The 27,807-nt window shown below is 43.6% G+C and overlaps 2 protein-coding genes across 2 annotated transcripts; one reads left to right on the forward strand and one right to left on the reverse strand.

The window, feature by feature from the left end:
• Positions 1-249: 249 nt before the first annotated feature.
• On the reverse strand, positions 250-10,987 carry znf512 (zinc finger protein 512). Its single transcript, XM_015947760.3, has 16 exons — positions 10,848-10,987; positions 9,186-9,320; positions 9,040-9,092; positions 8,902-8,957; positions 6,695-7,263; positions 4,860-4,937; positions 4,706-4,774; positions 4,478-4,602; positions 4,107-4,193; positions 3,884-3,982; positions 3,647-3,814; positions 3,379-3,576; positions 3,185-3,286; positions 2,949-3,011; positions 1,050-1,148; positions 250-968 (listed from the first exon to the last, which is right to left on the reverse strand). Exons 2-16 carry the CDS (start codon positions 9,283-9,285, stop codon positions 393-395), a joined length of 2,442 nt encoding a protein of 813 aa, XP_015803246.3. The 5' UTR covers positions 9,286-9,320; positions 10,848-10,987; the 3' UTR covers positions 250-392.
• Positions 9,596-27,281, forward strand: LOC107377859 (uncharacterized). The gene is made up of 16 exons (XM_070541845.1): positions 9,596-9,625; positions 9,875-10,036; positions 10,756-11,147; positions 13,351-13,480; positions 13,614-13,664; positions 13,803-13,914; positions 14,258-14,372; positions 15,163-15,231; positions 15,471-15,496; positions 18,984-19,175; positions 19,843-20,045; positions 20,156-20,174; positions 24,050-24,241; positions 24,467-24,669; positions 24,797-24,818; positions 26,377-27,281. The coding sequence occupies exons 1-16, from the start codon at positions 9,596-9,598 to the stop codon at positions 26,472-26,474; spliced, it is 2,016 nt and encodes a 671-aa protein (XP_070397946.1). The 3' UTR covers positions 26,475-27,281.
• Positions 27,282-27,807: the final 526 nt, after the last annotated feature.

The following is a 27,807-nucleotide window of genomic DNA, read 5'->3' on the forward strand; positions in this document are numbered from 1 at the left end:
CAAGAGTGACCTTTGACCTCTGTAGACTTTGCTACTTTAACATTCAAAGAGATTTTTTTACTCTATCAAACCCGAGATGAGACGCTGCTGCGGCCCAAAAAGGCTAAACAAGGAGAGGATTAAGGTGACTTTAGACTCCTTATCAAAGGTTCTGAAAGAATCGGACGATTAAAGTCGGAGCGAACGGTTCGTTACGGATCAACACACACACACAGAATAGTAGGACTACACGTCGGGTTAACAGACACGTTTGGTAGTTATCTCCTCGCAGAGCTTCAGCGGCCGTCTCACCTCTGCGGGAGCGGGAGGACTTCTGTCAGACAATCACCGGCTGCGTCGGTCCCGTTAACGAAGACGGAGACGCGTTGAGGAAGCGCATATTTTCCGAGCTTTTAGGCGTTTCTGTGTCGTTTCCCCGCCTCAGAGTTGGGCTCCAGGTCACCGGGTCGTTTCATGGTCCAGCGCTCCGTTTGTCTCCGCCTGTCCTGCTGCTCCAGCTCCGATTTGCTGGAGGAGCTGCTGAAAGCAAAGCAGCCGCTCCGCTCCCCTCCTCTTTCTCCTGTATCGTTTCTCTCCATCTCCACCATCCCATCGCTGCTCTCCTCGTGTTTAATCATGTTGACCATCTCCATGTCCATGTGGGTTTGCTCCGGTCCCGCCAACGCCTCCCTGCGGTCCATGTCCATCCAGATGGGCCCTGGTGGAGGTTCTAGAGGGGTGTAGTGGAGCACGGGCTGCTGGAAGTGCGGGTCGGCCTGCGGCTGGAGGTTCTGTCGCTCCGGATGAAGGAAATGGGCTTGGTGCTGGAGGTGGTGCAGCGGCTGCAGCGGGTGCTGGATCGGATGCTGCTGGTGGAGGTGGTACTGGTCAAGTAGCTGCTTGTCCGTGTTAGGGACCGCCTCCTTTGACTGGTTCTTCAGGAACTTCTCAAACTTCTTGGAGGCTTTTTTATTGGTGACGAACCAGTCCTGTTGGTTCACAGAGCAGAACCAGGAAGCGGGTTACAGTACCGGTACCGGGTCACCTGCACAGAGCAGCTGCTGAATTACCTGTGAGTGGACCGAGTTGATGTGGTACTTGACTCCGCTCTCAGAGTTAAACTCCTTGTTGCAGATCAGACATCGGTATTTTCCAGCCTCGAACTCGCCCTGAAATCACAAACGGCTTTCAGACGATAGTTTTAAACATCCGGTTGGAAATCAAAGCTCCGATGAAGCTTCGCTCCACCGTTACACCTCCAGGGCAGTGGCGGATTTAGCAATTTGGGGGCCCAAGACAAACACAGACATGGGGCCCCCTTACACTAAATTTTCGACAATCTTATCTTTAACTGGATTTGTGAAACTCTCCCCTCTTCTGACACGAGTTATTTCCCCTTTTATTAGTTCTCCTTTTTCCTGTCTCTCTCTCCCCTTGAGTGCTTTCTTCTTCCTGTCAGTGCTCCTGTGCTTAACCCCCAAATTCCACTACCTTCGCTCCGCTCCGGTCCGCCCCCGCCTTCCGCAGCCGCTCACTTCCGAACTCAATTTTTACTGGTACACGCTCTACAACGGCTCCGCTCCGGTGCGGAGACCTGAGGGGGGCAAACAAGCATGCGCGGGATTTTCGAGATCTTGCGATACAGTCCGAGCAATAAACGCGGAAGTGCGATCCAAACACCCGTTGTGTGGGAGAAGCATCGGCATGAACTGTTTAATCTGCCCATCCTTTGTGTTGAGAGATCAGCAGTGTTTGGATCAACAAAGTGTGACTACTTTGATAGTGGAAACTGTATTTATGGCTTACTTTTGTGCATTTAAACTTCAGCCGCCATTGATAGTGGTTAAAAGTTGTTAAACCTGTGCATATGAAACAAAAAACGCTTTTTTGTTTATCGATTTATTGTGAAAAACGGAAGTTGTGCTCGCTCCTTTTCCTGTTGGGCGGTTGTGATTTCTGTCCATTTACTGCGGAGGTGCTCCGACGTCCGGCAAAAATAGGATCGATTCTATTTTTGCTGGACACCGGAACAGAGGGCGGCGCACGGCGCCGCATTGCCGGAGCACAGCCGCAGTAGTGGAATAGCTCTGATTGACTACAACGGGACCGATTTTGCTCCGGCGTTCGTATCGGAGCGGAGCGGAGGTAGTGGAATTTGGGGGTTAGCCTTTCTTTTTTTTCTCCTATTTTACATTTTGGTCTATGTTTTCCTCCCTTTAAACATTTTCTATAGTCTTTCCTTCTCTGCTTCCTTTTGATGTTTACATTGAAAAACAACGCCACTTTTGGAAGTGAAGACAAAAGCTTTTTTAAAGCAAAGTGCTTCTTTCTCTTATTGGACCCACTAGGATAACTCCATTTCATGCTTAATGTTTTGACAACCGCTTTGAGTTTGTTACGAACGCTCCCACCTCTTTTCTTCTTCTTCTGCTTTATCTTCTTCTTATTTGTGGTCTTATGGCACTTGGCAAACAACAATTTGGTGCATTACTTCCACCGACTGGATTGGAGTGGAATGACTACCAGTCACTTCCTGTTTGCTCATCAGCGTCTTCAAGGAATAGTCCATTGTGGCATTAACAGAGGGGTGCTGGCGGTCAGGGCTAGGGGGCCCCCCAACAAAAGGGGGCCCCAGGCGGCCGCCGACCTATGCCTAATGGTAAAACCGCCACTGCTCCAGGGTTAGGGTGAACTTCTTTTATCATTTATTTATTTATTAGTTTGGGCTGTGTGTGAGTGTGTGTGGATTCTTCAGAATGCATGTGAAACATCCTATAATAAATTAAATAAATCCCCAGACACCGCTCCGTATCTGTTTTGTTTACTGACTCATCTGAGTGTTTGTGTTTACTAAAGCTGGAATAATCCTGGGTGATGCTGATTTATAGACGTGCTACTATTGATTTACTTGAGTTGGACTTTATTCTGACAGCAGATTAAACTCCAGAGAGCCAGAGATGAGCGCGTACCTTTGTGCAGAGCCCCAGGTGGGCCTTCAGGCCGGAAACACTGGTGTAGGTGCAGCCGCAGCCCTGCAGGAGGAAGCACCAGAGCTTCGCTTTAGATCGGACGTCTCTGTGTCTGCTCTCTTCAGGTTTTTAACAGGATGCAGAACTTTACTCTCACAGTTTCAGGTTGCTAGGTCACAATCAGATTGTTGCAGCTTCCCATTTGAGAAAGGAGGAAGCATCCAGATCGCTCCTACCTGGTTGGGACACTGGACTTTCCTCTGCAGCTTCACCTCATTCTTCCACTTCCTCAGCACCTCCTGGCTGAAGGCTGGCAGTCCAGGTCGGGTGTATTTCAACTGGGAATGTCAGAAATAAAGTATTTCTTTAGGAAAAACGGAACTGAAAACAACGTGATTTTCAGGTTAAAGACAGAAGAATCTCCTCCTGCCTTTTTATCATCTGGAACCAGGTCCGACTGGAACTTCCGTTTGGGCCAGTCTTTAGGAAGTTCGTTGTTGGCGATCTCCGCCAGGTGGAAGTTAGCCACCTGAGCCGAGGCTCTCTGGACTCTCCCGCTGGGAGTCCTCTCTGGGTTGGCTTCCCTCTGAGCCTTCAGGTCCTCGTCTTCCTCCATCTTCAGCGGAGTCTGAGGAGCAGCAGAGCGTCAAACATTTAGTCCTGACAGACTTCCTGAATGGGTAGACTCAAAGACTGACCGGAGCGTGCTCGGATTTCAGGTGGTACTCCAATCCAGCCTTAGACTTGTAGGTTTTGCCACAGTGAGAGCAGTTGAGGAGCATCTTCTCCAGCTCAGACTCCTCCTTGCCACACTTCTTCATGTGATACACGTATCCCATGATGCTGGTGAAGGCAGCCGTGCAGCCCTGCAGGGAAAAGATGAGCACGGCTTCATCTTTGTCAGGATTTTACTCCTGCAGGCCGATCAACCTCACCTCCTTTGAGCATTTCAGTTTTCCGAGTCTCTTCAGGATTTTCCGCAGCTTGTCTTTGATGGTGCGGTCGTTCAGGTCCTTGGCGTCTTCTGTTGATGGCTGTGAGGGAAAGAGAGAAGAAGCTTTTAAATTTATCTGAAAATCAAAGATAACAGATGATTTTAATAATGAAAAATACCAAAAATAGCTGATAAAGTCCTGGAAAAAGGTGGAGGAAACTCACCAAGTGGCTGTGGTCGGCCATGATGTGATACTTCATCCCCGTAGACGACTTCAGCTGTTTGCCACAGTGCTGACAGGTGAAAGGTTGCTGCAGAATCACAAAAACTCAAATAAACCAACATTGAACACGTAAATGATCCAACTCTAACTCTGAATCTAATCGAGTCAAGATGAAGCTCTAAATGCTCCATTTATGGATTAAAAACATGTTTAAATTAGGATTATTTTATATTAGCCCAAGAAATCATCTGTTGGCCGCTTCTGTAGCAGCATCTGCAGGAACTTCCTTCAAGCCTTCACAATAAAAGTCTGTTTTACAAATGGAAACAAACATCTGAGAAATCATCATCCTGATCATCTGGAGCGGCTCACCAGTCTGCAGTTCTCCATGTGCTTCTTCAGCCCCTCCACCGTCTTCCTGCTCACACTTTTACATTTTGGACACGTGACTCTGCCTTTGGCCACAATCTGAAGCTGCCAGCGCTCCTCCTGACTTCCTGTTTGAGGTTAAAGTAACAAACAACAACAAGCATCAGAAACAGCAGATACATGATAAACATCCTCCATGGTCTGCACCACAGGGGTAACCTCTGCTCTCACCTGGAGGGTAAGCGGGAGGTTCCTTCTTGATCGGGAGGATTGGAGGTTTCTGATCTTCACATATCTGAGCTGCAGAGGCGTTACCAACATAATTAATCAGTTTATGAAATCCATAAAATCAGAAGCGTCTGAGCTATGTGAAGAGGTAACTTACAGGACACACTGCCCCCTGCTGGTGGAGGGAAGTTTTTAGCGTCCACCTCTGGTCTTCGGACTTTCTTCATGTTCAGATCTAAAATAAAAACAGAGACAACATTTCTGAACACCTAAAGACTTCATTTGTTTGAGTTAAATAATGTTAAAGCGAGGTTTCATGGAATAAAGCCAATAAATTTGTTAGAAGATATTTTTATTTAAGGATGAAACTGAGACTAGCAGGACCTTGTGGCGAGTGTGTGTGTGTGTGTGTGTGTGTGTGTGTGTGTGTGTGTGTGTGTGTGTGTGTGTGTGTGTGTACTGATCTATACATCAAAGTGAGGACCAAAACAAGTTTTTTACCTGCAAACTGAGGACATTAGTACCAAAGTGAGGACATTTTGCTGGTCCTCACTTTGGGGCAATGTCACAGAACTCTACTGGGTAGTTTTAAAGGTTTGGTGTGAATTAAGTTTTAGTTAGGGTTAGGAGTAGACTGGTTATGGTTAGAGGTGGGGTTAGGGTTCCAGTCACTAAAATGAATGGAAGTCAATGACAGTCCTCACAATGAATGCTAGACTAGAGTGTGTGTTTGTGTGTGTTCGTGCGTGCAAGCGTGTGCGTGTGTGTGCAAGCGTGCAAGTGTGTGCGTGCAAGTAAGTGTGTGTGTGTGCATGCGTGTGCGTGTGTGCAAGTGTGTGTGTGTGTGTGTGCGTGTGTGCAAGTGTGTGTGTGTGTGTGTGTGTGTGCAAGTGTGTGTGCATGCGTGCAAGCGTGCAAGTGTGTGTGTGTGTGCATGCGTGCAAGTGTGTGTGTGTGCGAGTGTGCGTGTGTCTGCATGCAAGTGTGTGTGTGTGTGCGAGTGTGTGTGTGTGTGTGTGTGTGCACGCATGCACACACACACACACATTTAAACACCTGTATTTAATCAAACTCATAAGCAACATGACTTTAGTGGTCAACCTAAACAACTTCACATCATAAACAAAATAATATTCACCAACCATTGGTGTCTTTAGAGTCAACTCATGAGTAGAGCTTGCTTGCTTGTTGTACCTTGTTTGACTGAGAACAGAACCCCCACCATCTTTGCCCAGGTGTTTTCATCACCAATCGGTGGCCATTTTGCTGGTGCTTTCTGGGGGATGTAGTTCTCAGTGGCGGTTGAGCGCTATCAACTCCAATTGTTCAGTTTTAACTCAACACCTCCCACTTGAGCTCATGGTTTCTCAATCCCAATGAGGTGACACAAGTACTTTGCTCTTTCTGTTCTTCAATGGGAACTAAAATGACAAGGCGCCTGAAATCTCTATGAAGGATTGTGGCTGGAATTTTGTCATTATGTTTATGTTTACTGGATTCTGAAGCTGGCTCCTTTCCAGCTATCTTTCTGATAGAAACAGGATAACTGCGAAAGGTCCTCACAAGCACATCTCTAACTATGCCTTTGTTGTCAGTGTTGACGCTGTCAACTCGGGCTAGCCTGTACTATCCTCTCAGGGCGTTTTGGTCAGCTACCCAGACCACATCCCTCATAGCGACATTCCGCTCTTTAGTGTGCCATTTATTCCGTACAAACAGGTTTGGTCCAACCAACTGGCTCCACTTTTTCCAGAATTTGCTGACCTCCGTTTGAAAACTTTTAAGCCTACAAAGTTGGTGCCATGTGTGTGTGCGAGTGTGTGTGTGTGTGTGTGTGTGTGTGTGTGCGCGTGTGTGTGTATGTGTGAGTGTGTGCATGTGTGCAAGTGTATGTGTGAGTGTGTGCGAGTGTGCGTGTGTGTGTGCGAGTGCGTGTGTGTGTGTGTGTGTGTGTGTGTGTGTGTGTGTGTGTGTGTGTGTGTGAGGACTCACCAGGCCTCCAGACATTGTCTCTGTCCCTATTTGAGTTGCTCCAGGTTGGATCTGGACCAGTTTCCCATCCCTGGTCCGGCCCCGAGGAGCCCTGGTCTCTTCCTGGATCCCTTCCTCTATTCCAGGCCTGATCCCGGCCTCGATTCCGGCTCGCTGCCCAGCCCTGATTGGGAACGTGCTCCCGACCCATCATCCAGGCCTGATCCGGTCCAGGATGGGTTCCGTCTCTGCCTGACATCCACTGCTGCTCCTGACTGGACTGTCCTGCTCTGTCTCTGCCAGAACTCCAGATCTGGTTCTGGGCTCGGTCTCTCCCTGGAGTCCAGGCTTCGGGACCACGGTCTCTGCTGGAGCTCCAGCCCTGGTCCGTGGGCTGGGACGACTCCTGGCTTGTTTCTGGGCCTTCAGGCCACGCCTCCTTTGTTACCAGTCTTGGAGGAAGCCTCGGGGTGGGTGGAGCCATGGAGCCCAGGTCTGAACCATTGGCCAAACCACCTGATGACATCACTGCGCAACTGGTGGTCGCATAATCTACTGTTGCCATGGAAACATTCTGCAGGTCTTCATACCTGATATGGAAATTGTTAACAGATAACGATGACATCGCTGGTTACCATAAAAATATCTGCCATCTTGTCTGGGGTAAAAAAAAACACCAAGTAAAGAAGTCTGGGTTGTTGTTGGGATTACAGGAATTTTTTTTTATTTTGACGATTGTTTGATTTTTTTTAACAGAATCTGATTTTAAATTTGCTATAAAATGTAAATGTATCAAATACGAGTCCTGAGGTTCACAGCTGGAAACTGACCCGACTGAAACTGACTTTTTTTTTAACTTCAAAAAGTTTTACTTTAAAAGGTTAAAGAAAATACATTTCCAACTCTTTATTTTCGTCTATAGTCTATATTCTAGCTGGTCAGGCGGACACGTCTGCTGACAGCTCACCGGATCGTCGCCTAGATCTGTAGACCGTGACCGGTGTGTTTGCACCTCCAATGTGGAGCTACTGTGTTGCTATGGTTACATGATGCCACATTGTAAGGCTCCAGATGAGCATATTGATCAATAATTTCTATTATTAACACTTAACAGAAACTTCTGGAGCAGACAGTTACTCAGAATTTACCTTTGACCTCCTGATGAGGTAAAAGAAACAATGACACGTAGTTTCCTCTTTATGCTGAAATAACTCCACAACTACAGCTAGAGTTTGAGTTAAACTTGAGCTTTTATAGTATCTGAGCAGGTTTGATGGTGATTTAGACAATGAACTTAGACTATTATACATCAATAGTTTCTGAACATTTCAGCTCTGGACTCACAAAATATGAAAAGTCAAGACTTGTAATCCCAAATATTACTGGTCAGACTCTATAAACTCTTCTCTAAAGCTGTTAGCATACATTTTTCTTACTTTTGTTTGGGGGGGGGGGGGGGGGAGATCATCTCAACACCCCAACTAGGTGATTCATTACTGACTCTATCATTTGGAACCACTGTTATATGATATTACCTGATCTAATAGCTCAGATCTTCTCCTAAATTGGGGGCTTGTCCGGGATGTCTGAAACATGTGACAGAGGATGAACTTTTATACAGACTGTCTTGTCTAAAATGTTTTAGAGCGTGTTACCCTTGCATTTGTGTGTACAAATGCTCAACTGAATATGTTATAATAATGCTTATGTTTTTGTTTACCTTTAAAGCTTTAGAGCCATGCACACAAAATGAAATGTCAAAATATTCTTCTTCACCTGCAGGTGTGGCTTTTTGCCAGCAGAAACAGAAAAACAATGAGCTGCAGCTGAGAGTTGGAGAGGAGGATGCAGACACAAGAAGATGCTCATTTGCATTTTCAAATATTTGTTTAGGTTAAACAAGGTTAAGGTGTGGAGTTAGGACAAACCTCCGAAAGGATTTCTGAAGAAATATGCTTCTAAATCCTGATGCACAAAGAAAAATGTTTTATTATTGTTTTAATAAAGTAAAAAAAAAACTGAAATTACTAAAAAAAAAAAATACCTAGCCTGGCCTGCCAGACTCATCCTGTTTAATTTATCTGTGCCGAATTACACAGAGGAGGAGTCTGGCAGGCCAGGCTATGAAAAAACAGCCTTTATTTTGAAATTGTGGACCCTGCAACCTGCACCTATAAGCATCTAGAACATGGATGCACTTGGTGACAGCAGGCTGGAGCATCTTTTACCTTTTTCTGCTATAAGTTCTTTTCATCTTTGCAGCATTTTGGTCTTGAGCTTCGTTCTAAAACAGAAAACAAAGAATTGGGAAGATTTTCTTTTCGGTGCGAGAAGCCAGAAATGGATTTAAGCTGCAGATTTCTCACCTGTGAGTGCTCTGCCGTGTTCACCTCATCTCGTTCAGGAAATCTCTGAACAGCTGATTTTACAAAAGTGATCAAAGACATGAAATAAGTGAATTAAGCCAGATTTTCATGTTTTAAAATCAGAACATGAACAGTTTTTTCTGTACCTGAACATAAAAGTGCTGCTTTTAGCTGTGACTGGGCTGGTTTCCTCTTCCTCGGCATGTACAAAGGTGACATATCCCCTCTGAGGTGGGTGAGGTCCATACTAGAAGCGCCACCCCCACCTGAAGAAATCACCACTGCAAACACAACAAAAGCAGAAGAAGCTGTAACGATTAAGGGCTAACAACAACAACAATAATATTTATCTTATTTAGGTACCCAAACAAAATAGAATTATGTTGGAAAAACATAATTTATCACAGTTTCATGGTATTTTTCTAAAAGTGCCAATCACATTGTGCTAATTGTGTCTCATAAATAAAACAGAAATAAATGTAATTTCTATTAAAACAATAATTACTGTAAACAACGAAGCACCAATTCTGGTTTAGAGGGCCGAAATGAATGATAAATGACCCGCACTTGTATAGCTCCTCTCAGAGTAAGGACTCCAAAGCACTTTACACTACAGTGAATCATTCACCCATTCACACGCTGGTGGTGATGAGCTATGATGTAGCCACAGCTGCCCTGGGGCGCACTGACAGAGGCGAGGCTGCCGAGCACTGGCGCCACCGGTCCCTCCGACCACCAACAGCAGGCAAGGTGGGTTAAGTGTCTTGCCCAAGGACACAACAGCAGAATTCTCTGTCCGGAGCCAGGAACGAACCTGCAACCTCTGTGATTACAGGACAACCCGCTCAACCTGTTGAGCTACTGCTGCCCTATGCTTATAGGTTGCATCATCCACAATTTCAAAATAAAGGCTGCCCGGGCTTGGAAATACCAGATGACACACCTGATGACACTGATTTTGGCCAATTTCAGATTAACCCTCCCACTGTCCTCATTGGTGAACCCGCCAGGAAAGTTGACCATTGAGCAGGGCTGATGGTTTATCCCTTGAGGTCACGACCCATGACACCTCACCTGGATGAGATGGATGTTAAATAAATATGCGCAGAATACGTAAAAAAAAACAGAAATACGTGATTCTGGAGGGAACTGCTCGGTAAATTCATTGGAAAAATGCCTTTTTCCCATGGCTGCTGAAACAAAACAAGCAGCGGATCACCAATTAAATGGATCATATTAAACACTGATTCTGATCAGCTGATATTTTCTATTACCTCTTTAGTTCCCTCAGGGCCTTAAGCCAATAAAACAACATGAAACTTTATAAATAAAGTAGCTGTTAAAACCTCCTATTCTTCATTATGTCTCAGTTACAACCGGCTGGTTTTTATAAACGCATTTGTGCAGATGTGTTGGTCTGAAGTGACCAGATGTTGCAGCTGTGCTCCTGTGAACAAGTTGAGCCTGGTGTGTTTACACTGTTTCCATCACATTAAACATGTTTGGATGCGATGGACGTTTGGAGGCCACTGGCTGCACACAGAGCTGCAAAATGCATGAAGTGATGTTCTGAAAACCTGTAGAACCAGACATTTCTGCAAAGATGAAAACAAAATTAAATCTCCTACCACCGTGTCCTGGGAAAATAAGATTTTTAGTAACGACGACGTAAGGACACACTTCAGACGCACGCGCGCGCGCACGTGTGTGTGATAGGAAGATGATGAGCTTGTTTTTCTCCAGGCTGGAGCTCCACTCCTGACCGCTTTTCATTGTTTCTTAACGGAGGAAGAAATGCGTGAGCCTACCGTCCTACAGCTCCCCTCCTCTGGAAGGACGGCCAGCCTCCATGTCTGCGAGCCTGGCCTCCTCTGTGGCCTCTCCCCCGGGCCTGGAAGCACCAGAAAGGCGGACATCCAGCGGGTTCTGGTCCCTAAAACACTCCGGGATCCAACCCGAGCCTCAGCAGCATCCACATACAAGCAGGGCTCACGCACGCAGGAGGAATTCAGCCGTGAGCGGAACGCCCTCCTACTGGACGGAACAAGCCCGCATCTGCTGATGCGTTCACGGACCGTCCGACACGACGCGGTGCTGACAGCCCTACGGTTAAATACAACAGAAAACATGAAAGGGGACATATTTTGGATTTTTTATTAGTTGAAATAGTTCCATTGTTAATATAAAAAATACTGATGAAGCCTGTTGCACCAAATAACTCTCACATTGACAGTTTCAGCACCTTTCAGAACACGTTAACGCTAATATATAAAATAGTCTTGATTTTTACCTAGAATTTTTTATTTTGAATGAATCTACAGGTTTGGTTCATGAACGCGGCTGTAGTAGCCGCTAGTGTCCAGCAGGGGGCGGACACATCATTATTTTGGACATCCACACATTAAAGGATTGAGTGTTTCCACCCAGTTGACTTAAATAAAAGCTTATCAGGTCGTTGAAATGCATCCAGATCATAGTCGTGGTTCATCATGCTAGCTTAGCTATGCTAGTATTAAGATACTTTTTGAAACAGATTGTTTTAGGCGATGATTAGTTTTTATTCACCTTTGGAGGGAAGCAGCAGAGACCCACATGACAGCACAAAGGATGCAAAAGGCGAGTTCACATGCTTGTTTCATTTAAAGCCCATTATCTTGATTATAAAGCCTCTAAACCAGGGGTGTCAAACTCAGATTCACACTGGGCCCAAATGAAACTATGGGACAAAGTCGCCAAAGAAGCGAAACTTTATCGTCGTCGTCGTCTTCCTCCGCATATCCGGGTCCAGGTCGTGGGGGCAGCATCCCAACTAAGGAGCTCCAGACCGTCCTCTCCCCAGCCACCTCCACCAGCTTCTCCGGCAGGACCCCAAGGCGTTCCCGGGCCAGATTGGAGATGTAAACTCTCCAACGTGTCCTGAGTCGATCTGGGGGCCTCCTGCCGGCAGGACATGCCTGAAACACCTGCCCAGGGAGGCGTCCAGGAGGCATCCTGACCAGATGCCCAAACCACCTCAGCTAACTCCTTTCAATCCGGAGGAGCAGCAGTTCTACTCCGAGTCCCTCCCGAATGCCCGAGCTCCTCACCCTATCTCTAAGGCTGAGCCCGGCCACCCTACGAGGAAACTCATTTCGGCCGCTTGTATCCGCGATCTCGTTCTTTCGGTCATTACCCAAAGCTCATGACCATAGGTGAGGATTGAGACGTAGATCGACCGGTAAATCGAGAGCCTGGCTTTCTGGCTCAGCTCCCTCTTCACCACGACAGATCGGCTCAGCGTCCGCATCACTGCAGACGCTGAACCAATCCGCCTGTCGATCTCCCGATCCCTCCTACCCTCACTCGTGAACAAGACCCCGAGATACTTAAACTCCTCCACTTGAGGTAGGACCTCTCCCCCAACCCGGAGTTGGCAAACTTAATATTTTTTGAAAACGTGATGGCAAATTTTCACATTTTCTTCATCAACATGCAATTTTGAACCTTTTAATTTGGAAACAAACTTATTTTTTTATTAACACTGAATGTGGAAAAACCAAATTACACACAAGCAAGTCCATTTGAAATAAAACGCATCAGTGCTATTCATTACTTGTGGTATATTCAGCATTTTAAAAATCTATTCAGGATTTATGTTTTCTTGTTGTTTCTTAATTTTTCTTATTTTTTATTCTCCTTTTTTCTCCTGTAATAAGTGTCATCGCTGCTGTGACGTCTAGCTTTCCCCACTGAGGAACAATAAAGGGATTTTCTATTCTATTCATCTGTCTGCAGCCTTTCCACTTCCTGTTTACTGTAGGTTAAATCTTTTCTCACGGGCCAACAACAAAATAAAAATATCATTTTATCTTAAATGAAAATGCAACATCTCACCTGTTAACTTTCATGTTTTGGATCAGAAAAAGAGCATAAAACCAACATATTTAAAGCTCAGTTTGCTCCACTGGTTTACTGTGATGCTCACCTGTTCCAGCCAGATACCTGCATCATGGGGTTGATCTGAGCTGAGGAGGAGACTCCTGTTGTTTTGTTCATCTTCATCATAATAATGACAACATTAGATGACAACAGGTGCTCACATAGGTTTGTGCTGGTGAACATGTCTGAGCAGCTTGACCACGGTGTTGTGTGTCGGGGAGGAAAAACAACAACTACAGCAGCCACAGAGTCATGCTGGTTTGAGCGTGTCGCTGCTCGCTGGAGTTATATCAGCTCTGTCTGGAAATTAGTTGGAAAACTTTCTCTTTCAGTCGTGAACACATTACTGAGCGGTTAAAATCTCCGTTTCTGGGCTTCCACATCGGCAAATAGCCGAGTAAACTCGGCGCTGAGTGATCGGAGCTGCAGACACCGGCAGCAGACGCTGAAAAAAACACAAAGGAGGGGGTGTTTCGGCTCCACGCTAACGCCGCAAAGCATCATGAGAGTTGTAGTCTTTGCGGTAAAATCGGCCATCAGGTCAGTTTTAATATAATTTTGATATTTATCTCGCGGGCCACATAAAAATGCTCCGCGGGCCTTGTGTCTGGCACACGTGCTCTAAACGCTGAATAAGACTTTGTAACACGCTTTAGACGGGTTTAAATCAAGCTAACATCATCTCCAACCTGCCTGCTGTTTCCAAGGTCCTAGAAAAGCAGAATTAATGGATGTTTAATCTAATCTCATTATAGGTTCAGAATGAACAGCAGTTGTGGATTTAGTTGCAAAAAGTCAGTGATGCACTGACCAATGTGGCCTTTTTCAATGTGGCCTTTTTCCAGATGTACATATTTGGTACTATTAAGTGTGGCATTCTTAACAGAAAGAGTGGTGACATGGATATTGAGCTAAGATTTGGTGATGAAGTAGCTATGAGTCATCTCCAAGTTTCAGGTGCCAAACTTGGCACAAGATGTTGACATCAACTCTGTTTGTCTGTTAGAAAATCATTTCAATAACTATTAAAAATGTTTTATTGAAACTCTCAAAAATCTTCTTTGGATGAGATCAAAGTAGATAATTTTAAATCAATCTAACCCAATTAACTTTAATCACTACTTCTACTCTTACTTAATTCAAATTAAATGTCCACTTAATCAGGTCTTTAATACGGAATAAACAGAGCTAAATCTCGGAATTTATTTATGCAACAGAGACCAAGTGATGCACACGTTGATGTTCTTTTTCATATGTATGCAAACATGAGATGAAAATACACCATAACCCATTGTCTAAGTTAGAAAGTTAAAAAAACGAGCATCCCCTGAAGGCATCAGCATTAAAAGCAAGCGCGAGAGGAGCAGGGTCCTTCTGCCTGCAAGTTGTCTGGAGAAGCTGGTGCCATTAACCAGGTGAGATTCAGTCTTCTGCAGAAAAATCCACATTTATCTGTTTTATCAGGACTTCCGGATCATTTATAGACAAACAGGATTTTCCATTAAAACACATAAACACACATAAACAATAAACACAACAGCTGCTTTTATTCTGACTCTTGTTGGTTTAGGTTTAGTAAATATATGAAAACACAGAACATGTTCTCAGCATTGCTGTAAAGCACATTGAGTTGCCTGGATGTAGGAAATGTGCTACATGAACGAACTCATCTTGTAGCGCACGCGCACCCTCTCGTGGCTGCGAGGCTGAAGTCAGCTTCTGTTTCCAGCTTCCGATTGGGAAACGGCTAAAGGGCCATTACAACCAATTTTTCTCTACTCTGACCATCTTTAATCTGCTCTAGCTCAAAAACGACAACACTCACACTCTTCAAACCTGTTATCAGATCAAATAATAATAATAATAATAATAATAATAATAATCACAGTGTGGGATTTGTGAAACCTTTCCCTGATTTGTGAAACTTCAACAATGCCTGATTTATGCATTTTTTCAGCATCTGGCCAACACTGGAACATGCTTCACAAATCCCAAACAAGGTTGTATGCAATCTATTATTGCAGAATAATCTACAACAGGTTTGAACAGTGTGAGTGTTGTAGTTTTTGAGCTAGAGCAGATTAAAGATGGTCAGAGTAGAGAAAAATTGGGCGTAATGGCCCTTTAAATCTGGAATCGGAAGCTAACTTCAGCCACTTCTCGTGTCTTGGCTGAAAGAGAAAGTGAAAGTTCCTGTCTTTGCAGGGTAGAGCGCCTCTTTCTTCTGCGTAGCAGCAACATGACAGCAAGACAGGGAGACTACCAGTCTATGGCGTAAGTTCTCCTCACCACGAGCCTAGAAATAACGTTTCTGGGATGGGTTCTGTTGAGGCCATTGATGAAGTCTGTTAGAGTCTCTCCCAGGTATTTGTTAAAGAGAAACTGCTCTAGCACAGCCTTTCCTCCACATTTAAACAGTCTGCTTTATTCTGGATTATCTAAACGTGCTTATTTTAATCTCATATGTGTTATGTTTTCAAATGTTGACCATTTCCTATCTGCTCCCCCATCAGTAATGCATCTGGAGAAGAGAAAGTTGGTGAGAAACTCTTAATCTCTACTTTCAGTTTGAAGACCTGGTGTGAATCTGTGGTAGATGCATGCTTTTACAGTGGTGAGCAACACGACTGTGTCGTTTCCTTCCTGTTTCAGAGCTTTTAGGGCTGCTGGCTTCTCTGTGAGAGTCTTCAGACACAGCAGGCAGCAGGATCCGCCTGTCAGCAGCCTATGCCTCGCAGAGTGAAGCAGGAGATTTTAGCTGTGTCAGGATGTGGGGATGTTTAGAACCCAAAATGCAGATTACCCAGGATGAAACGAGGCAGGAGATGGTGTAAAGTAAAAATCCCTTTAGTTGGTGGAGAAAACAAAAGTAAATCCAGGCAGCGAGCGTCAAGTCCACAACTCCAACGCTGGAGAAACAAAGCTCACCCAGAGCATGAACAAACACTGACAGAATACAAACACATACAATGGACCGACACCAGACAAAGACAAGACAGGGCTTAAATAACAGGAAGGAGTCAATTAGGGAAATTGGCAGCAGGAGTGTGGAGTGAGGGCTGGAGGGAAGACAGGTGAATGTAATTACCAAAATGGGAAAACAGAATCTGAGGAGGGCCAAATAAACCTAACACACACACACACACACACACACACACACACACACACACACACACACACACACACACACACACACACACACACACACACACACACACACACACACACACACACACACACACACACACACACACACACACAGAGAACTGGAGCAGGATACACACACACACATGTATACACACACACACACACACACACCACACTGAGCAGGGGACTGAGAGACTGGGGGCTATAAGGACACAGAATGTGAATGAAGACCTGGAGGGGCTGGGGAGGAATGAGATGACACGGGACCTGGGAGGAATAATCTTACAGATTACAACATAAGACACATGACTGAGATGAAGACAAGGACACATGAGGGCGCTATGAGACGCAAAAGGGAATCTGGAGAGGGATGGAGGATACCAGGAGGCACAAAAAGGAGGGGGCAGACGCAGACCATGACAAGCTGCTAGAAAATTAGATTCATTCTAATGTAAGATCAGAAAATGATCCTTTAAAATGATAGGAAACTTAAATTTGAGTGCTGTATTTAAGAAAGTAAAGCTTTCCTGAACAGATTCACTTAAGACACTTAATTTTAGGTTTTGATTAACTGTTTTTGTTTAAAGAACCATGGCAGATGAATACATTAAGAGTTTGGAGACATCTCCCAGAGGCAGCTGTGACTAGAAGTTTCTCTTGCACATTCTCCAGGTGAAAGCAGCATTTAAATTAAAAAGGACATTTTGTGATGAAGCAAACAGAAAACGTTTGTAAATGCCGCCTAAAGTGTCCCGATGTGTAAAATGTGGGTTTGTTTGTTTGTTTGTTTTGGCTACGGTGAGTATGTGGTTGTTAACAGTTGGTTTTAGGATTCTGGCTACAACATCCGATTATATTTGTAAAAAAATACAAGTTATTTCATTTAAACTTTAAAGCAGCAACTGAATTGAACTGTAAATAGGCGCGTAGTCTGAGGGTTAAATACCTGCTTCAGGTGGTTTTGTGCTTCTGCAGACGTGCCTCTACTGACTGAGGGTAACTTACAGGAAAGAGCTTGTTCTGTTTGCAGAGACTTGTGGTTTATTCTCCACCAAGACAGCCAAATAGTTAGCCTCGTTTTCCTTCACCTAACCCTGTCTGCATTGTGCACACTGATAAGAGACAGTGAAGAACAAGAAAAACCTGTTTTAGGTTTATTTTAATGAGCCAAATGTTGAATTTGTTTTGCAGACTTTAATGAACTGAAGGCTACTGGAATATTTAGGTAAATTTGTAAGAACGCAAAAGTGGACTCACATACTTCTGACTGAAACTGTGTTTGAAAAGTGTGGTTTACTCGTTTATTCAATGCATTTGCAGTATTTGTGTAAATTGTAAAGAATGAGTCGTTTACATCTTACTTATGAACCATAAAATGTGAGATTCCATAGAAATATGAAATATCAGTCTGATGGATCTTTGACTTTTTTAACCAGAAGATCAGAACTTTTTATTGCAGGGATTAAGTGACACTTCGTATTAACTCCAAGGAAAGAGAGTGTCAGGTTTAAAATAGTTAGAAATTTATTTCTACACAATTTAAACAAGACTAACTTTAACATTCTGTGTACTGATGGAACTAGGGTGGAGTGAGACGTGACATGAATGATGATGATGGTGTGTGTGTGGAATGTTTTTATCAGAACCAGCGGATCCGGAGAAGCAGTTAGTTCTGAGTGGGAGTGAATGTTTCGCTCTAAACTTTAGTAGGAGATTTATAACACACATGAAACTCCATCTGTTGGTCTACGTACCCCAGGGGAAGCCTCCATTAGATCCAGAATGTCGAGTTCCTCAAGGATCTTCCTTGGTACCGAAGCCGGTAGAAAAGCAGCGGTGCTGACCAAACTAGTCTTGGAATGCTTCCAGGTCACGACAGGTTATCACTGGCGTCTCCGAGACCCTGAAGGGGTTGTGAGGTTCAGCTTTTATTCTGAAGGAACCGTTGCGGTCAGGTGTAACTTACAACAGATTTTATCCAGCTTGTCTGAGGTTCTTTATGACTGAAGAGGAAGTCCGGATGGCCTGTCTGAGACTTCTCTAGAACACTTTGAACTAAAGAAAAGGTGGTGTGGAATAGTTTTTATAATTGTCATATTTTGGTTTACTGGCGAATCAGAATTTGACATGCAAAAGAGGGTTTATACAAACACCACAGAAAACCATGCCTCTCGCCAGAAACGAAGGATCTGATTGGATCAGACAAAAGGAAATGTGTCATGTGGCTTTAGCATTACGTGTCATCAGTGTCTGGTGCAAATGTCCACGATTATAATTACTTGTAAAATACTACTGATCACAGGATTATAATATCAAGTAATGACATTGTCATTTCACAGATTGATTGAACATTGGGCTCACATTATTATTGGTAATTAACAAAGTTGTTGATTATGTATTTATACAATAATTCTTCATCTTGAGCTGTAACAAAGGTGAAGTAGTTCAGATGAGCAGAGTGCATTAAAGACCTTGGCCACTATCTCATGTAGATTAGCCTGTCAGAGACTTAATGTCTCTGCTCGAGCAGACACAGCAGATCATGACCTTTAGGTCATAAACAGGACATTTATGACGCTACAAAATCGATGCCTTATGAGTCATTAAAAAAGCTATGATGTTCTGAGGTGGGCTGAAGGTAGCAGGATTGCTCATTATAATTAATGATATGCACACACCTTGCTTCTGATTGGCTAACATAACCATATAAATAAATATTATTTTTGATCAACTTCAAATATGAAATTTTATTATAAAAAAGACATAAAAACCTCAAATGATACAAAACAAAACCAGAACAAATAAAAGCGACTTCAGATATAAAAAAAAAATACTCAAAAAATTGTAATTTTGACTCCATAATTTTCGTTTCTCCTCAGTTTTGGGGAGGAAGTTCTTCCCCATTGTGGCAGGAAAAACAAATGGAGCTCACCAAAAACTCATCAATGATCTAAGAAGTCTCGACCAAGTAGAAGTCTACTCTGCTGCTGATGCCGACTACCTGATGATTTTCTGTCCAATCGCTTCAAGAGTTGAGACTGACATCAGCCAGGCGCTCAGCGACGTTCCAGGTAAGCTATTTATTTAGTTAAAGTTTTACTCTGATCAACGACACGTCAACACCAATAATACCAATAATAACTATTAGTTAGAATGACAAACTGTAGCAGGAACAAAAGATTTTGCTCTGCAGGTCCATTGTAGCCTTCGCAGGTCTATCATTGGCCCAAATGATTTAAAGTCTGGCCAATCACAGTGCTCCATGTTTGTAGAGAGACTGGCGGGCTTAGTGCCAGACCAGTGATGTAGGGATACTACATTGGCGTCGGTTCAGGACCGGCGCTCGTTTAAAACAGCTTTGGCATCATTTTTGATGATTTAGACTTTTTAAAGTCCCATTAGTCGTCGTCACACAGGTGAATTTACACATCTGAGCCATCCCCGTGGGGAGCAGGGAGCTGCAGCAGTGGCTGTGCTCGGTAACTATTTGGTGGTTCGTTGCGTCATTCGTGTCAAGGGACACGGTAGGGTCGGGGAGGGAGGTGGTCGGGGGGGGGGGGGGGGGGGCATTACGCTTAGTCTGGCGGGCCAAAAGCACTGGGGAAACCATTCCTAAGCCTCTCCGGCTGAGCCCGACCACCCTCAAGAAACCCGATTCAGCGTTCGTATCCAGGATCTTGTATTTTTAGTCATAATTCGTCCATTCATCGTGTTTCTGATCAAAGGTTTTTCTTTCAGCGAACAAAGATATAATTCTGGTGGCGATGCACCACATCTTTAATCCTGATCATGTCATACCTGAAAGCAAGAAACACGTGCACAACCCAAACGTCATCCTCGCCGTGGATTGTCTGTTCCATGATGGAAAACTCCTCCTTGCTAGACGCAACGATAATTCTTGGTACGACATCACAAAAGTTCTTGGAATGCCCCATTCCCAGGTAACTAGGTGTAATCACCCAACACCTTTGGGATGATGTCACAGGGGGATCATCAGCAAACTGATAGTTGTACTAAAACCAACGCACTTTTTGTTTTTTTCTTTTTTCAGATCTCTTGGTTCAAAAAGTGTAAGTATGCCACGAATCACAGGTTTGACTTCACAAACACAGTTGTAGTGATTTGAACGTGTCGTGTTCATAACTGAAGCCCACCTTTCCAGAAAAGGTGGAATTTCTTCTCGAATACAGCAATAAACTAAAATACGGTTTAGAGGAGTCGAGAGAGAGGCAGCACAGAACTTTTGAATGAAGCCTTTGTTTTATATCTGGTAGGGCTGCAACTAACGACTGCTTTAATAGTCAACTAGTCACCGACTATTGAAATGATTAGTTGACTAATTGGATAATTATTAAATTGTTTTTAAATTTAGCATGAGATTGCTTCAATTATGTGAAAAATGATGATAAACACAAGAAAGACGGGTGCTTCAATGGAAAATGCATATTTTATTGAACTTTGCTGCTGATAGGCCAATTCATACTAAAAGTAAATTAAAATGTCTAACACCAGTTAGGCACACAGCTCAGTCAGTACAGACATAAATGCATAAATAAAGTTAAAATACTTTTGTCAGGCACAGTCGGGCATAACATTAAATCTCTTTTTAAAAGCGACAATACGTTTAAAAAAATGTAAAATGTACATCTAAAACAAAACTTATTGGCTTTCGTATTATTTAAATCTTACTGAGGTGAGTCAGACTCTGTTTCATTCAACTGTCCGACGTGCTTTCTCTTTAAGTGTTCATGCATCACCGAGGAGGACCTTGCGTGTGTTTTTCTGTACCAACACACTTGGTTTGAATCAAAACGTGATTAAAAGGCTTCTGAAGAACCTGAGGACCTTCTGAGAGGGGGTTAAATCATTGGATCAGATGTTTGGGGCAGGATGGTGGACCTTCAGACCTCAGTTATAAAACCCTTTCCAGACCTTTTCTGCCAAAAAGCATCGTCACAAAAATGAAAGAATCAAACACAAACTTCATGTTTTGTTCTAAAGCTACGATGAAGGTGAAGAACACAATAAAACGTAATCATCATCATATGTTGTTTGAATTATTGTAGTGAACAGCACGTGTTCCCTTTAAAAGTCTTTATCAGATGAACACAACCAAGATGAACATGATGGAAATATTTCTTTAGCTTTAAAAGAAACTCTGAATAAACTTTAGAAGTGATGAAGCTGTTACTAATAAACACTCAAAGTGTGTTTAGTTTGAATAATAAACAATGTTTTTTTTTCTGTTTGTTTTAGGCAGGTCACTCATTATTGGAAGAGCTGTTCTTGTTGTTGTTCTTGTTGTTGTTGTTTTGTTGGGTGCCACTCTGCTGGGCCTTCGGCTTGCCCGAAAGTTGTAAAACTATGAGACGAAACCAAAAACATTGTGATCTGCATTTCTTTAACCTGGTGGTGTTAACGGAACAAAGACCAGCGTTAAAGCCACTCTATGATTAATAATATATTAGGAGAACCTCTGTCGGGGTTTGAGTTTACAACCAGAAGGTTAATGTTATTTTTCATATTTCTGTGATGCTTGTCTAATGTTTCATTAATTGCGTCATTTCTTGTTTTAAAATAAATAAATAAAACCCTTTTCTTGATGAAAACACATTTCTGCCAAATCTATTTTTACAGGAACACATGTCAAACATGCACACTTGATTTTTCACCTGATCCTCAAAATGATGAATGACCTGTTATTGATAAAGCACTTTCTAGGGTTCTACAACCCCCCAAGGCGCTTTACAGCACAGTCAGTCATTACTCCACGGGCACGCACATTCAACTTTTTTTTCCCACATTCATCGTTTTTTTATTTAAGAGGAATGAAAGAGTTAAAAGTCATGTTCTAGCTGTTATTTAGAACTGAAATAAAAGCCCTAAACACAAAGTGACATCAAGTTATTCTGTAGAGAGTAAATAAAGAAGGTTTCAGTAAAGGTTGTGATTTATTATTAATTGTTTACATCTACCAGCCAGTAGAGGGCACCGTTGTGGGCTGTTATTAAGTCAAGCAGCTGCTTCTAAGCCCAGAAGATGTGTTTATCCTGCTCAGAAGAGGAGTGACCATAAACGATCTAAAACCAGAGTGAGTCTAGGTGAAGCCTACAGCAGATGGACCCAAATAAAAATGTCACGTGTCAGCAACAAACCTGATGGCTGGAAACGTTGTTCTACTGCTGCAGCTACAGCCTCCACACACTAGATGTCGCTTTAGTGTTCCTGATCCATATTTCACCTTTAATCCAGTCTTTCACAAACCCTGTGAAATGCTTAAGTAGACTTCTAGTATGGACGTTTCTACTGACCTTTGAGCCCAGTTTGGTCCACTAGGAACCGGTCCGCCTGCTGCTGTTTGAATTCCTCCCAGAAAACATGTTGAACAGGTAAAGCACGACATGATCAGAAGGGAAACTGCTTCTGAAAGGAGAACGGTGAGTTGGATCGATGTCAGACTAATCTGTTCGTCACGTAAGTTAGAATTGAAACTGACCTTTAAGACGCTGTGGTTTGATTTATTGCTTTTCTACAAGTAATTCAGCAGGATGTTGGTTTCGTTTAGTTTGACTTATTATTTTCCTTTTTCACCCTTTATCATCAGAGTCATGGCCTCCAACCAGCCAGCTGGTGAGGAAATGCTTTAATATACTGGGTTTCTATTATTATATAATTCCTCACAATAAAAATACCTTTTTTCTAACACCCCCACCTCTTTACCAGGATTAGTACCTTCCTCAAACCCTACTCATATAGTTGTGAATGATTTTTTTCTAAATGTTTGTCTGATTTGTTCCCGTCTTTTTGTTAGTTTGATGAAGTCTAATTTCTCTGTGAGTGTAATGTTAGTTATAGCGACGGGCCCGTGGGTTATCATGGAGATGGTCATTCTAAATGGGAGGAGCTTGATGAAACTGGAACAAGAACTCGAAGCTTTTCTAACTATGCAGAACGATAGGTTAGTTCTCTGGGAACAAACCCTAAAGCTGAATTGGAAGGTTGCAGGTTTAATCCCAGCTCCCGACAGAGAACGTTGTCGTTGTGTCCTTGGGCAAGACACTACCCGCCTTGCCTGCCGATGGAGGTCGGAGGGACCGGTGGCGCCTGCTCAGCAGCCTTGCCACTGTCAGTGCGCCCCAGGGATGCTGCGACTGCATTGGAGCTCATCCCCACCAGCGTGTGAATGGGTGAATGGCTGACTGTGTTGTGAAGCACCTTGGGGGGTTGTAGAACCCCAAGAAGGCGCTATACCAGGGGTGGGGAACCCTGGTCCATCGAGGGCCAGTATCCAGCATATTTTAGTTTCAACCTTGCTTCAACACACCTGATTTCAATCAGCAGGTGATTAACAGGCTTCTGCAGAGCCTGATGAGCTGCAGAACAGGTGAATCAACCACTGAATCAGAAGTGTTGGAGCAGAGACATGCAGGACACCGGCCCTCGAGGACCAGGGTTCCCCACCCTGGTCACCCCCACGTGGGCAACGGGGGCACAGGCGTTAAGTGCTCGCTCCGTAATCGGAAGGTTGCAGGTTCGAGCCCCGCTCAGTCTGTCGCTGTCGTTGTGTCCTTGGGCAAGACACTTAACCCACGTTGCCTGCTGGTGGTGGTCGGAGGGACCGGTGACGCCAGTGCTCGGCAGCCTCGCCTCTGTCAGTGAGCCCCAGGGCAGCTGTGGCTACATCGCAGCTCATCACCACCAGCGTGTGAATGGGTGAATGACTGATTGTGCTATAAAGCACCTTGGGGGGTTCCAGGACTCTAGAAGGCGCTATACAAATGCAGGCTACTTACTCGTGGGGTTATTTCACAAACAGATGATCATCTTAGCTACATGAGGCCAAAATTAACTACATTTTAGAGCCAAACCGTAAGATGCCGTCATCACACTGGTTACTGAACCGTTGTTGAAACTGATGTTTGATTATTTTTTACTTTTTTGTTAGTTTTGGGGAGAAAGTTCTTTGTCTTTGTGGCCGGAAATCCAAATGGAGCTCATCAGGAGATTATTGACCACCTACACCATCTTGGTCAAGTGGAAGTGGATTCCATTAGTGTCTCCGACTACCTGGTAGTTCTCTGTCCCATCGCTTCGAGGGTTGAAACCGACATTAATGTGGCACTCAGCAGCATTCCAGGTAAGATCCCAGCATGCTGCAGTGCACTGCGACCTTTGGTAGCAGGATGATGGACCAGGAAAAAAAACCTCACAGGAGTCATTTTTTAAAGAACCGCAACATCAAGGGATAAATATTAAAACTGTTGGAAATTTAACGGGATAAAGGCACTATAGTGATTAAAAACTAAGATGACTTGTTTTTGATTCAATTCTCTTTAAAAATGTGTTTATTTTGTGGTTCCAGTTGGCAAGCCGATAATTCTGGTGGTGATGCATCACACCTACGATCCTCATCGTAACATAGCGGACAGCTGGAGATACGTGCAAAATCCAAACGTCATCCTCACCGTGGATTATCTGTTCCACGATGGAAAACTTCTTCATTGTGACCGCAATCAGACGTCCCTGTGTGAGATCAGAACGACTCTGGGAGTCTCCTCTCCTGAGGTTATTAGATTTATTCATCTAACTCATCTCATCTGGATTAAACTGGTATTGTGATGAAGATCCATCATTGGTGTCCACTTCAGATGTTTACCTTTGTTAAAGTTTTTGTTTCTTTCTGCTCTTGCAGAGCTTGGGATCTTGCACCGAATGTAAGTATAGCAAAAACCAAGACTTTTACATCACCATAGAAACATGTCACACGTCCCTGACAGCTGAAGAAAATTCTGTGTAACTGAAGCAGATTTTAAAGGTGGGGTAGAAGATGTTTATCTGGAGCGTTTTTGCCATGTTTGAAGTGCTGTTCACATAACGAAGGCAACCGATAAATGACATGTTCTGTTAAAAATGAATGATTGTGATCACCTCTAAAAACGTACAGTCCTGGAATAACCTCATCAGGGGGCCTTTCTCAGTGTCAAGGCGCCTGGCCTCGCAAGACATCGCCTCGCAAGGCGCCTGGTCTTGCGAGGCGATGTCTTACAAGGCCAGGCGCCTTGCTCACCAGGACACTGTCCATCCTTGGTCAAAGAGAACGGTTAAATGGAACAGACTTGCATCATGTGACCACGGCTTCCACGGCGGTCACATAACGTCACGTGACACGGGAGACGACGTTATATTTTATATTTATTAGTTTCAATATAAATACTTTTTAAATTGTGCATATGTATATTAAATTAAAAATATAAGTGAGTTACTACCCGCTAGCCACCGAAGCTGCAACCACTGAGCAACTAACCAACAATAGATAACTTCTTTGGATCTAAAAAAAAAACATTTTAAATTAGCTGACTTACTTTTAAACTTGAAAATTGTCGCTGAAGTAGCTGCCGGCTTCTGAACCGCCATCCTTTTAAAAATACTGCTGTGTATTGTGGGTAATTTTTGACCAAGGCTAGGCTACAAGACACTTCCGTGTATCCTCGCTCAGCTATCTAAACGGCTAACAAACAGAGAACACACGCCTCGGTAGAACATGAACATTGGAACACGTCTTGGCGGCTCCTGATGACGTATCTCCTAAGCAACCGGGGCGAGGCCAATACACCAAGGCGAGGTTCCTTGGCATTGAGAAACACCCAAAGAATCAAAGGCATTGATCACTCATTTAATGAATACATTTGCAGAGGTCTCTAGTAGGAATTAATGTCTTGTAAGTCATACTCTGGGGAAGGGGGTGGGTGGGGGTGGGGGTGGGGGGGTTACACCATTTCCAGTAAGCAGCAGTCGCCCACATCACAGCTGAGCCTCAGACGACAGGATCTGGAGTCTTATTTCCTGATATTTGGACAGCTCACTTATGATTGGATAACAGCAACACGACTCTACCGCTGACCCTGTTTGCTCTGCAGCTTTGAGGTTCTATCTACGTTAGCTAGCATACCCAATCGTTATACGGTTATGTAGATGCGTGACATTAGGTATGTCAGAAATGGTGCCAACAACGAGTCGAACGGATAAAGTCACATTTTCATGGTTCTTTGAGCATATTGGTTGCACCCGGCCTCATGCAGCTTAGGGGCGGAGCCTGAAGAAAGGAGGATGGACCTTTGAATTGTACTTTTTCTAAATGTAATTTGCTAGAACCACCTTACCCTGCCTTTAAATTAATGTTAAACATTTTTTCAGTTTATTTGCATTAGGAATTGATGTTAGTGAAACTATATTAATGTGTCTCATTTAATTGTTCTTATTGTTTTTTTTTAGATGTGAAGAAAAAATGGTGGATCGTTGTTATTGCTGTCCTCGTTCTTATTGCTGTAGTCATCATCGCATCTGTCTCCACACACTTCTCTAAACGCTGAAACCGTGGGAAACTCAAACAAGTGCTCAACTGTTTTTAATTTTTAAATAATTATTTTTATTAGATTAAATATGGCGCAGCAGGATTACATGCAAGGCCCCGGGGGATAAGGCCTGAGTGGTTTTAGTGAAAGAGAAACTCAAAGTGCCCAAGTTTTTACCACAAAGAATTGCGTCCTAATATGATGTCAATGCAAGTCATGTTTCAAGAGCAAGTCACCCCCTACCAGAGTATTACTCCACTCCCACTTCCTGTTTGAAAAATGCAACAAATGCTGTTGCCTAGCAGAACGAGAGGGCGGAGCCGCTAACAAATACACACACACACACAGGCTCACAACGACATTGTGACATCATATGGTACCAGCTAACGTTCTAGGGTACCTCTTAGCCAATAGCGATGGCAGATTTAAATTCAAATGCAGTGCAGAGTTTTTACCTGACAACGGCATAACACTGACAGTTTTAGGCAGAACGTTTAAATTTGAACTGAAATGCACTAAAGCGCAAAACTATTGACTACACGTGTCTACAGCACCATTAGACACGCATTTATATAGTTTATCAGGAAAAAATGTTGATTTGGGGGTGACTTGCTCTTTAAAGAAAAATGCACTTAGAAGCAAATTTGGGATGTGTCATTGAATCTATTTTAAGCGTGTCTATAAAGCACTAGTGGGCCTGTTTTCTCTAAAATGAACCTAAAAACTGGTAAATGAGTTAAAACACAAACAATTCAAGTGCTTTTGAGCTGAAGGTTTGTTTTTACATCTAAATAAATATATGAGTCACATATTCCATGCTGTTGTTCTTTTTTAAAACACAGAAACGGTTCCGTTACCTGTTTTTCTCTACGTTTCATCTGCGGCTGCAGACTTCCTCAGGCTGACGCTGATGGTGGCGCGTCACTTCCTTCTTCGTTTATCCGCGGGCAGCAGAGGACGTTGTCGCCCTCTGCTGCCCGCTCTCCCCTCTCCGACGATGCAGTCCCATGCGCGGTCCAACGTGTAAACTCCATCGTCCCTGTTCATGGTCCCACATCCACGTCTCCTTATCTCGATTGCTTCTTTAATCCATCTTTTGTATTTCTGTTGTTCGGTGTTTATGATCCTTGTGTTCTAGTCCATTATATGATTTTCTCTTAAGCAATGATCTGTTACGGCTGACTTCTTTATTGTACTTTCTGCTTCTTCTTTTGCTGCTCTTGTGTGTTTTCGATTTGCCTCCTTCTCGCACTCCTTTCTATGTTCTATTGTTCGTGTGTTGAGTTGGCGTCCGGTTTCTCCTATGTATGTTTTATTGCAAAGTTTGCATGAGATTTCGTAAATGACTCCA

This window comes from Nothobranchius furzeri, chromosome 2 (assembly GCF_043380555.1).
Source record: "Nothobranchius furzeri strain GRZ-AD chromosome 2, NfurGRZ-RIMD1, whole genome shotgun sequence".
Taxonomy (NCBI): Eukaryota; Metazoa; Chordata; class Actinopteri; order Cyprinodontiformes; family Nothobranchiidae; genus Nothobranchius; species Nothobranchius furzeri.